The 12033-nt window shown below is 35.9% G+C and overlaps 1 protein-coding gene and 1 long non-coding RNA gene across 5 annotated transcripts; one reads left to right on the forward strand and one right to left on the reverse strand.

Annotated features, from left to right (window-relative positions):
- Window positions 1-2092: 2092 nt before the first annotated feature.
- On the reverse strand, window positions 2093-4533 carry LOC137573020 (uncharacterized). The gene is made up of 3 exons (XR_011031772.1): window positions 4378-4533; window positions 2408-2967; window positions 2093-2343 (listed from the first exon to the last, which is right to left on the reverse strand). It is a non-coding gene; the product is annotated as an uncharacterized lncRNA (long non-coding RNA).
- Window positions 3550-11534, forward strand: LOC137572648 (sodium-dependent nutrient amino acid transporter 1). Of its 4 annotated transcripts, none has more exons than XM_068284399.1 (7): window positions 3550-3947; window positions 7671-7763; window positions 7837-8155; window positions 8489-8762; window positions 9995-10736; window positions 10807-11083; window positions 11150-11534. In XM_068284399.1, the coding sequence occupies exons 2-7, from the start codon at window positions 7683-7685 to the stop codon at window positions 11392-11394; spliced, it is 1938 nt and encodes a 645-aa protein (XP_068140500.1). In that variant the 5' UTR covers window positions 3550-3947; window positions 7671-7682; the 3' UTR covers window positions 11395-11534. The 4 variants fall into 4 exon arrangements, with proteins under 4 accessions (XP_068140500.1, XP_068140501.1, XP_068140502.1 ...); XM_068284400.1 differs by having other exon boundaries at window positions 3550-3890; XM_068284401.1 differs by lacking the exons at window positions 3550-3947; window positions 8489-8762 and adding an exon at window positions 9600-9858 and having other exon boundaries at window positions 7604-7763.
- Window positions 11535-12033: the final 499 nt, after the last annotated feature.

Here is a 12033-nt window from a genome sequence, read left to right on the forward strand (position 1 = left end):
TACAAACCCCAAAGTCACGAACAGTGACTTTTCTCAATAACTTCGTTATTTTCTATGCTATTATCGTGAAACTTAATATTAGAGAGTTTACTACGCCTATAAGCGACTATGCCAAATTTGATCAAGATCGGGTGACTATATCATATAGCTCCCATACAAACGGCCAAGTCACGATGTGTGACTTTCTCAATAACTTCGTTATTTTCTGAGCTATTGTCGTGAAACTTAATATTAGAGAGTTTACTACGCCTATAAGCGACTATGCCAAATTTGATCAAGATCGGGTGACTATATAATATAGCTCCCATACAAACGGCCAAGTCACGAACAGTGACTTTCTCAATACCTTCGTTATTTTCTGAGCTATTGTCGTGAAACTTAATATTAGAGAGTTTACTACGCCTATAAGCGACTATGCCAAATTTGATCAAGATCAGGTGAGCTATATGATAGCTCCCATAGGAACGATTGGTCGAAAACAGTGACTTTTGTAAATAACTTCGTTACTTTTAACGCGATTGCTTTTAAATTAAACATTTCTTAATTTAATATATATGTTAATGACTGTGCCGAATTTGATAAAGATCGGGTGACTATATCATATAGCTCCCATAGGAACGATCGGTGGAAAACAGTGACTTTGATCAATATCTTCGTTATTTCCTATGATTGTAGGCCTTTCTTTCTCAAGATTAAGCCTTTTTAGATAAAACGTTCTTCCACATTGATGGCTAAGAGGTAAGGATAGAGTTACCAAAAAAGTTGCAAGGGTATACAAACTTTGACGCGGTCGAAGTTAGCCCCGGCCCTCTGGTTTTTTTTTTACATTGTGTTTTTGGAAACTAAGTTGAAACTTAAATATTTTAAGATTCTGATATTATCATTTTCAGCTAATAAAATTAGGTTTTTTGTTTTACAAAATGTAGTTCAAGAGTCTTAATATTATCTGCATACAGAAGTTACTTCATTTTTAGGAAATTTATTATGAACCCTTAAATTTGCTTACTTAACACAAACTAGTATAATTTGAAATTAAAACTAATACTCTGCCTAAATAAAATTACAATACTTTCCACACCATTTGTTTATCTAAATTTCTATAATATGATAATCGAGTTCATGTATCGACAATCGCTTTGGTTCTATAAATCATTTATTTAACTTTTAAACACACAGCCAATCCTATCATCTCCATTCTCTCTCTTTCCCCAGTAGAGACTTTGTCAATATTATGGGGAAAAATGCTTAAAAAAGATTTTTTTTATATGTATATTTTAATATCATTTTGATGTGTTGTAAGAGAGGAGAGCTTAAGTGGGAGACAGACTTAATAAAATGTTGGTTGGGGGGTTAAATGAATTAAAATTATGTAAATCGAGTGTGGCAACAACAAAGTTGCTAATTGTGCGAAAAATTGTGAGCACAAAGTATTATGAACATTTTGTCTACCCGCATCTGACTGTCTTCCTTCCTTCTTGTCTTGTGACACAAGTCTCGACCGTTTCTCTCCCGACTTCAATACTCTTCTCTTCTCGTTCTTGATATCGTTCTTTCAGTGTCAAATTGAAATTTATACGAGACAGAAGCACACACAGACACACAGCAAGCGGAGCTTAACTTTTACAATGCATCAATAAATTACATTATCCTTAATTTCCCGCGTTTTTCCGGTCAACACTGGGCGACATTTAACCCGCCCGCAGTTCTCAGTGTTGGCCTCCTGCTGAGCCAGCAAAAAACAAAAAAACATATATATTCTTATATATATGAAAATAAAAGTTGCTTGTGTAAGTGGAAGTAAGTAGACGAAGAGTAAGTATAGCAAGGGGAGAACACAAAATGTGGAGCAAGTGCAGAAATTCGAAAAATACGTTTCATTAAATACACACGCAACAGAAGGGGCGAACACACACACACATTTCTTCAGAAATTTTTAAAGAAAATGTACACTATTAAAGGCTTCCTTGCATAGTTCACTTTAAATATAATATTTATGGATGAATACTTTATTCCAAGATTAACCCCAGTACAGATCTGTCCATGGAACTATTATCCATTTAATTTCCCACAAACTTATTGAAACGAAAACTCATTACTGTTGTTAACTGTATTAAGATTGAAAATCATATCTCACACAACTTGTAGGAGGCAGTGCAAATATTCATACTAGTCATACGAGTATGAAAATACAAAAAGAATTTGGATCGTCAAAATGTGTTGCACTTAAAATTTTCTTCATGGATGGGCAGCTCAAATCGTTAACAGTAAATTTAGTACAAATTGCTTATTACAGGCCTCGGCTTGTGCACTCTACTTACTGCCTTTCTGGAGAGCTTTGTTTGCCTAGAGCAAATAAATATTACTTTAAATTTTATGTAATGCCAAGAATGTCGACTCTTTAACTCACCCCACGACGATAAGAATTTTTTTCTTCTTCTGACAAAGCAACCCAGGCTGCCGCGGCTTTTGTAAGTAAGTTGTTTTCTTCCATTTCCTTAAATTTGGTTATAAATGAACGCATGAAGTTCAAGTACGTAGTCGAATTTCGGTATAGCTTGAGTTCCCGATTGATTTTCCGATTGATTTCCCGATTTATTTGCTTGCGTTTTAGAGCATTTGAACGTGTGATATTTAGTCGGGCAGCAGCCGGACTATATTTCGTCACCTTTGGCTTACGAGGTTTCTTGGCCTTGGTTGGCGTCTTCCTTGTTAAAGGTAAATTGGCCCCGCCGTGGCCCGATTCGTTATCGCCACTCATGACGGTACAAGTTAAAAAAAAGGTCCTGTTCGCCATAGCTTAGGTTATTCCATTCACGAAGTGCCTGTTCTGTGCAGTCCAACATATTAAGATTACCCAAATTTTTGGGGCAATATTGTGTCCAGTAGGTTAGAAATCCTGGAGCGGTGCTTTCTTGTATGTTTTTCATGACAACAGCTAAAAGGTTTGCGTTCATTTTAAGATGAGAGCTGAAAAAGTTCAAATTGTTTAATAATTGTGAGAGAGTTTAAAGGAATTTGTTTAGTAAACTAAATATTATTGATTAGAAAAGCAATGGTTGAGAGTACAGAAATCTTTGAATAAATTTAGGGTACTAGATTCTCCTTACCTGTACCTTACTTTTCATTTAATCATATTTGGTCAAAAGCGCATAACTTTCCACAAAGCTAACCATTCTCTTTCTATCAACTTCCGTCACACTTCACACACAAATTAAAATTACAATTTTATTAAAATTAAGCCTTAAGATAGCTACAGAAACTAGTCTCAGTCTAAAGTTAATTTTATTCGATTTCATTTAAATAAGGAATGATCACTTAGTCGAGACATAAACCGTTTTGCAAGCTTGCCGCATTTTATGCATCTCAAACTGTGGTTCAAAAAGCTTTCACCTACATTTTATGAATCTGTTTGCTGTTTGCTGGAGCTGGCCGAGTGGCCCTCTTCCCTTTTGCCGCTTGCCTCCCTCCCCCTACCGAGCCATCATGTGAAGTCAAGTTCACAATAAAACCCTCAACACTTTGCCTTGGCGCTTTCAGTTGGCTGCTGGCGCTTGGCTGAAGCGACGATCGGGAAACGGGTTGGAAAACATTAAAGACAAAACTAAAAAAACGTTTAATGCTGTAATAACGGGTTTTACGTTTCAATTTCGAGGTGCCAGAAAGAAAAATTTTGTGTGAAATGTGAATATATTTGGCAATTGTATGGAAAACACATCACATAAGATCAAACAACAAAAGTAACCTTGAAAGTCAAAAAGTCAAAGTTCAGTTATTGCCTTGCGCACGCGGTTCAAGTGGTTACAACGGACGACAAAATTAAAGAGAAAAAACCAAACCGAATCCAAGAAACCAGCATAAAGTTTTAATTGTCTCCTAGCAAGTGAGCAAAGGTAAAATTAAAAGATATACAAAAGTCACGGAAGCTATTCGTTGGCCAGAAGCAACAGGTAAAGACCAGTAAATTCTGAATGTGAGCTGCAGCTGCGCATGCGCGTGACTTTATTGTGCAATTCATTGATTGAGGGCAATGCAGGGACAAGTGTGCAGAAGTGAGGTGCAAGAGAGGTTAAGCCAACAGCTGACTCCATCGACAAAAAGCAAAAACTGTGCAAACTGAATAGTTTCTTGCATTCAAGTGAATATGTCGACTATGAATTACCCATCAGTTGGTAGTATTTTAACTAATAAACTCAAAGCACGAAGTTATAACTTTTTCTTTCCATTAGCAGCTACCAAGCTCAAAGATCCCTCTCAAGACCATGAAGTATTAAAATGGTCCTTAGACACCCTGAATAATAGATCTGGTTTACATCCAATTTGCATTACTCTTCTGGCCTTTCCTTTATTGGTATTGTTTCAGGTTTCAACTTTACTTACCGATATTTCAGGATAAATCACAATAATATACTTGGGAAGAAAATAGAATGAATATTTCTTAAATATTTGTGTGTACTTGTTGGTTTGTTGTGTTAAATGAGAATGAGATTTATTCCGAAAGGCTTGGTATATGTTAAAGAATTGTTTTGACAGATTACACTAGGGTATACCGACTGAAAATATTTAGCAAATTTTTCGAATTCTAGGAGAGGACAGATAACTCTTAGGTATACCGACTGAAAAAAGTGTTTAGTAAGTTTTTTGAAGGCAAGGTCTCATGGAAAAGCACGTTTCATAATATCTAAATTATGTGTCTTCCCAGTCAACACAGTTTGGGACTTCTGTGAGTCACTGCTTTATTACTGGGTATGCAAATAGAAGGAAGTTAAATATTAATTAACAATATTTATAAAATCAGCTTTCAAGATAAACCTGAACCAGTTCATAGCATAAAATATATTTGACTCAAAAACATAACATAATTTTGCTTTAAGCATGCATCTTGTCAAGGTTTTTTTAATGGCTATTCAAATTAATCAAAAATATTCCCAAATGAAACAAAAATAAAAACTATTTGCCAAAGGCAAACTGAGGTTTGTCCCAACCGTGAAATGATGTCTGAAGTAGCATTTACATTTTGACGTTTTTTTTTTCTTGTTTGCAAAAAAAACATCTGTCTTCATCTTTTGTTTGTTTTACTAACAAACTGGTTTTTAATTTAACGAGAAAAATGTTAAGTAGAGCCATAAAAAAAAAAAAAAAAATTCAAAATATTATTTTTTTTTTTTTGAAGCTGAGTCATCGTATTGTCCAAATTATGCAAATTGTTAAAGAACAAAATAAAGAAAAAGAACATATTCATCTGACGTCATAAATTTTTAAGCAGTTTAATGTGGTTTCAACTGGTTTAGCTAATAATGTTTTTATATTGGTGAAGAAATCTGCGAACGAGCGTTAATAATAGTAGGAGAGTTTCGGCCACTTTAGACTTATCCGGTTATAGTTTTCATTCCCTGCATTACTTTATGTGTCATGTGTGTTGACTGACATTTTATAAAGTTTTCTGGGAATACCAGCTGATTATTATAATTTACCTAAAGCCCCACAAAAGACTAAGCCCAATTTGATTGAGTTCAGCGGCAGACAAACAATAAAGTCGTGTGGCATTTGTATGCAAAAACGTGTTTTATGGCGTGCTTGTCACGCTCATCGCCAAAGACATCGATCGACGTGTTGCCGAATAAAAAGAAACATGTTTGGTGCACACACTGCGTATACGTCATCAAACTGAACGGGAAGATAACAAACTAAAAACAAAACAAAACCGAATGTGTCTGAAGCCGCTATAAACTGTTTCTTTTTTAACCTCGTAGTTGATTTTATTTACCTTTCGAAAAAATTATCGTTTAATTGAATATTTGATTTGTTGTGTGAACGATTTTATCACACTCGACCATAGTTGCACCATAAAAAGGTTGTTCTTAATTAGAGACTTATCGATATTGATCGATAAAAGAACTGCATTAGTCAAGAGCCAGACTGATTGCAAATGCTATAAAGTTTATAATTACCTTAATATGAGAAATATTATTTAGGCGAAGAAAAGTTTATGGTAACTTGGGTAATTAAAGTGCAAAAGAACTTAAAATACATTTGTATAGCTTTTTTAAGCAGAGATATTTATTTAGATCACATTTCTTAAGTCTCATCTCTTTCATTATGCAAAATTTCCATTGACATGAATAAAATATAGTTAAGACTGTTCCTATTAATGAAACTTCAATGTCACAAGTAAAGTGATAAATCTTTCAATTAGTTTATACTTTTATTAATTCTGCCAAATTTCAAGGTTTATTGATTTAAAATAGATGTACATATTTTATTTACCTACTTTATGAATTGCTTTTATTTTTGATACAAAACGCCCGTTCATTGACACTAATTGACGAGTCGACAGTTTGACACTTTCTTTACACAGTTTGAATAGCATTCGGCTTAATCAAAAGACATTTTTCCCTTACTTTTTTTCTTTTTTCTCCATTTAACAAGAAACGTTTTCACAATAAAACAATTTGAATTCCATGACTCAATCAAGTCTCGGAAGCAAATCAATTAAATTTAAATAGACATCATAAATGCCAATATTCGCATACGTGCTTAGATTTATTTAAACTTACAATAAAACAATAAAAATAAAACAAAATATGATCAAAATGAGTTCGCAGAATTGTTAACCGGTTGGTTTTAGCCGGTTACATAGAAGTTTGCACTTGACCGTCAGAAATGCAAACAAAATTTGATTTTTTTTTTTATTAATTTTTATCTCACGGTAATTTATGCGATTAATAAGTTTTGCTTTTTACTTGATTTGAGTTTGTTATGCCAATTTCAATAAACCAGAAAAGAGGTGTAAATTGTTTAAACAACTCAGCAAATATTATAAAATGACTTTTATCAAAATATCAACAAATGAAATGACTTGTTGTAAAGTGTTTTATCTCAATTAACATATTTGTTAAAGACTAATATCGTTAATATAATTTGTTGCAATTTTTTTATAATTGCATACAAAGGAATTACCCCTTATAAATAAGTTAAAAAGGCAAAGAGTGTAAAGTTGACAATGTTAAGAAAGAAAATCATTTTGATTCGCACATTTGATCAATTATTTGGATAGATCAAAAAACACAAGTTAGAACTAGAAGCATTTGGAAGTGAATCATTTCAACATCCAAGAATACCTTAGAGTCCTCGTTCTTTTATCAATATTCTCTTTAAGGTTTTACTCTAATACAAACATTAGGCAGTTAAACAAATAAATACTTCTTGAGGTGCAAGCCAAAGAATTCAGATTTAAATGACTATATACATAAATGAAAGGTGCACAACTACTGCAATTATTAGCAATTATTATGTCACATCTTCACATAATGTAGCTTTTCCAAGAGTACTCTCCGTCCCTCTCTTTCTCACTCTCTTTTGTAAATATCTAATCTCTTGCCGACAAATGTCATAATTTTAATATTTGGCAGAAATATTAAGATTTTTGGCTTGTTGCATTTGTAAATATAAGATCATCATCAGCATTCTCACTCTGTCTGAGCTAATGTAATCTAATCTCTAGATAGCTCGTGACGGTGACATCATTTCTTATCTGTATCAACTATTTGAATGCTCCGGGGTTTATCTGATTGTCAGTTATACAGCCTCCACTTGTCCTCATCAGTAGAAATTCTACGTTCGCAGCAAATAGTCGATTTCAAATAGCCATTTTTCGTACTCGTTCATTTCAGTTCAGACCAATTATGGAATCAGTGCAGCAAAATCACAATCCCGCTTTCATTGGTGATGATGGACGAAGCACAGCCAGCACAGTGGTTATGTCGGTAAGTGGCGAACGCTTTAACTACAATGCCATGAACTGAAATCTATTAGCCAACTAATCATCGTTTTTGTTAGCCAAACCATGGATCCCGTCCACCTGCCACCGACGATGCCGACCGGGAGGCTGGCAAATTGCCTCCCGAACGAACTGAACGTGCCACTTGGGGCAATGGTCTTGAGTTTCTAATGTCCTGCATAGCCATGTCTGTGGGTCTCGGCAATGTATGGCGTTTCCCATTCACAGCGCTCGATAATGGCGGTGGTGCTTTTTTAATACCATATCTTGTTGTGCTGTTTGTCATCGGTAAACCGATTTACTATCTGGAAATGGTAATTGGCCAGTTTTCCAGTCGTGGTTCGGTAAAAGTTTTCGATTTGTGTCCGGCCATGAAGGGTAAGCATAGAATATCAAATGCTCTTGAAAATGAAGTTAGGGCAAAGAGTTAGCTTGTTTATTATGTCTACCACTTCTAAGTATTTGCATTTAAAAATTTACATGCAAATGATAAGCGGCGAATTTTAATTTTTGTATATAAAATTTGTTTAAATTTCTAGATTATTAATATAAGTTTTGCCCTGCCTTTGTTTCTCGAGCATAAAATTCTTTCCTTAAGTCGTAAGCCATAATTTTTATCAACATCATCATCATCATTATCACCATCGTCGTCATTATCATTGCCGCACTTTTTTGCTATCAAATGCATTCATGTGTACTGGATTGCTCTAGGTGTTGGAATTGGTCAGGTCATATCGATATCTATGGTTACCACCTACTATGTGGCCATAATGGGTATAACCTTACGTTATTTGTATGACTCGTTTCGTGCACCGTTGCCCTGGTCCGAATGTCAACCGGATTGGCAGCCCTATTGTGTTGCCTCCAGTTTGGGTAACACGTCCAAATTGGTCAACCCAATGACTATGGACCAGCAGCACCTAAGGGAGATGGGGCTAAATGAGAAGCAGCAGCAGCCTGTTTCATCGGCCGAGTTGTATTTCCTGTAAGTGGTTTTGATTCTTGTTGCTGTTGTTGTTGTTGTTAATGGTGTTGGTGCTGGTATGGGTTTTGTTTGTGGGTGTCTGTTTGTGTGCGTGCGTGTGTGTGTGTGTGTGTGTGTGTGCATGTTGTTGTGGGTAATCTTATCGCGGTTGAAAGCGGTCGCAATCACCGCCCGACTCAAGTTTATGGTCTATGCCAAAACACTGAAACGTTCAACATTCGCTTTATTGGCTTGCGAGGCTAATTAAATGAGAGTATCCCTCCGCACAAGATACGTCCCCTTCCCATCCCCACGCCAATTCCCTCTTTAGAGCGCTATGTCTAACGAAACAGGCAGACTAAATTGGCATCAATTGGCCTCAAAGGGTCACACAGTCATGGGAATGTTGCAATAGATCGATGTGATTGCAACAGCCAATGTTGCCGACACTTTGTATGGGTAATTTAAGACCGTTTTGAATAACATTCAATTATTCGAATGTCTCCGATTGGATTATAATCTATCTAACAATGAATTTCGAAGGGATTTTTATGCTTAATTTAATATTTAGTATGCCGAATAATACCTTTAATCCAGCACTATTCAAATATTTAATTTCACCATTATCTTAATATGAAATATTTACTAATTCAAGAAATTATTTAATGGCTTCTTCTAACTCTATTCATAACATTCGCATTGGCATTCGCACTATTCCGTTTCGCATTTTCATGAAATTGATATTTGAATTAGTATTTCAAGCCAAACGAATCATCATTTTACTTTCATTTCCTTCCTTCTTAACCTTTCCCCACCACTTTTTGGCCATGTCAACTCAAAAATCAAAACAAAATCAAGGTGTTGGAGCCGGTCAGGCGTTCCAGGTGTTTATGCTCAGCACTTACTATGCCGCCCTGGTAGCAATAATTGGTCGATATTTTTATGAATCATTTCGCAATCCGTTGCCCTGGGCCACCTGCCGCGACGAATGGCCGGGTAATTGCCTTGATTCAGCCCCAAAAGATGAATCCGATGCGATGCGTTCAGTGCAACAGCTAAATTTCACCATAAGCGAAAAAAGCGACAGGGTGATCTCCAGCTCGGAGTGGTTTTTCGTGTAAGTGCTAAGCGCATGGAATGCATGTTGTAGTTAGTTGGGAGGAGCTTCCTTTTTTTTCCTGGTGGCGGAGATTCGTTTATGTCAAAGAATAATTTGCATGTGACTTTTCCTTTTCGAACGCACAATTTTCCAGAAAGGAGGTTCTACATGAAAAGGATAATATCAACGATGGCATCGGTTTGCCCAATTGGGAGTTGGTCATTGGTCTGTTTGTGTCGTGGCTTTGCGTATTTCTCATCATACGTCAGGGTGTTAAAAGCTCTGGCAAAGCCTCCTATTTCCTGGCCCTGTTCCCCTATGTCATAATGGGCGTACTTTTGGTACGTGCAGTTACCCTGCCTGGCTCTCTGGATGGCATTTACTATTTCATCAAGCCAAACTGGAGTAAAATCTTGGATCCAAAAGTCTGGTATGCCGCTGTCACGCAATGCTTCTACTCTCTGTCCGTTTGTTTTGGCAACATCATCATGTACTCGTCGTTCAATAAATTTGGCCACAATGTTCATCGTGATGCCACCATTGTCACTGCCCTGGACACGGCTACCTCATTGTTGGCTGGCTTCACAATATTTGGCATCTTGGGGCACTTGGCTCATGAAATTGGCACCGATGATATTGGCAGTGTTGTCAAGGGCGGTGCCGGTTTGGCCTTCATCTCGTATCCTGATGCCATAGCCAAGTTCAAGAATTTGCCGCAAATATTCTCAGTGTTGTTCTTTTTGATGCTGTTTGTCTTGGGCATTGGTTCGAACATTGCCATGACTTCGTGCTCGGTGACAGCCATCAGAGATCGTTTTCCCAACTTCAAGCAATGGCAATGCGCTCTGCTTATAGCAGTTATCAGTTTTGCCATTGGATTAATGTACATAACGCCGGTAAGAAAAAAATTTATTTAATCAAGTAAAAAACCTCCTTTACTCTGGTTATATATCCGTGATTTTTCAGGGCGGTCAGTATATGTTGACTTTGGTGGATTTCTTTGGTGCCTCCATGATTGCTCTGGTTCTGGGCATAGCCGAGCTGTATACCGTGGGCTGGATCTATGGCACAGATCGTCTATGCAAGGATATTGAATTCATGCTGAATCGCAAAGTTGGTCTCTATTGGCGTCTCTGCTGGGGCATATTCACTCCTCTCATTATGACCATCATTTTGATATATTTCTATGCCACATATGAACCACTCACTTACAATGAGCAAATCTTTCCCAGCTGGGCAAGTGGTAAGAGCAAAACTGTTATTAATAACTCTCCTAACCTAATAAACTAATCAAATATTTCCTATTTAGGCATTGGATGGACTATTACTGCCTTTGGCATACTTCAGCTGCCCATATGGATGGTTGTGGCCATTATACGGGAACCTGGTAAAACTTGGCTCGATAAAATACGTGGAGCTTTCACACCGAAAAAGCATTGGGGTCCTAGGGATCCTTTACTTCTGGAACAGTATCATAAAGAAATTGAACATGAACTTAAACCAAAACGTGGCAAAGGTTTTTGGCCTGCCATTAAACAAAATATCTTTGGCTAAAAAGACCACACGCACAACAGTGTTTGAACTCATTTCAACTTCATGTGTAAATAATAGTTATATAGATTATAAGTTGAAGAGATTTGCCACATTTTTTATTAATTTGTCATTAAGTCTGTCAATAAATTAAAAAAAAAAAACCAAAATGCTCACTGCACTCCTTTTAATGAAAAAATTCCAAGAATATTTTACTGCGTGGAATTGTGATTTGACTTTAAGAGATGATTTTGTTCTCCTATTTAAAAAAATTGTGATATAAAACTTAAAGCCTTATAATTTTTAATTTCAAGCTTTATGACGGTTTTAATATATTTATTAACTTGTCCAGTTTTCTTCTGAAAAGTGGAACACTCTTTATTAAGAAGTAGTTCTTGAGATTTCAAATCAAATTTTTTTTACAAGGCTTGAAGTTTTTATGCGTTTTTTAGTTTTTCAAATCTTATTCGTGTCAATCCTTCTTTTTAGTTTATACTGTATTTGGTAAGTGAATGAACAATCATTCCATGATCAAAAATACCCACAAAGCTGAAAATATCTTAGCGCCCCTAAAACAGAAGTTTTACTTTAATTTTGCGTAGATATTTCTCTCCAAATTCTCACATTTTGTTTCTTTGTTTAGTTTGAAAGTTGATAACAACA

Source organism: Drosophila tropicalis, unplaced genomic scaffold, assembly GCF_018151085.1.
Source record: "Drosophila tropicalis isolate 14030-0801.00 unplaced genomic scaffold, ASM1815108v1 contig_393, whole genome shotgun sequence".
In the NCBI taxonomy this organism is placed as follows: Eukaryota; Metazoa; Arthropoda; class Insecta; order Diptera; family Drosophilidae; genus Drosophila; species Drosophila tropicalis.

What these genes read in the sequence shown, in the direction of transcription:
- LOC137572648 (XM_068284399.1), top strand. Translation starts at nt 7,683, where the DNA reads ATGGAATCAGTGCAGCAAAATCACAATCCCGCTTTCATTGGTGATGAT. An exon ending in TCGGCCGAGTTGTATTTCCT is followed by an intron (nt 8,763 to 9,994) that starts GTAAGTGGTTTT and finishes ACAATTTTCCAG; the next exon opens with AAAGGAGGTTCTACATGAAA. An exon ending in GATTAATGTACATAACGCCG is followed by an intron (nt 10,737 to 10,806) that starts GTAAGAAAAAAA and finishes GTGATTTTTCAG; the next exon opens with GGCGGTCAGTATATGTTGAC.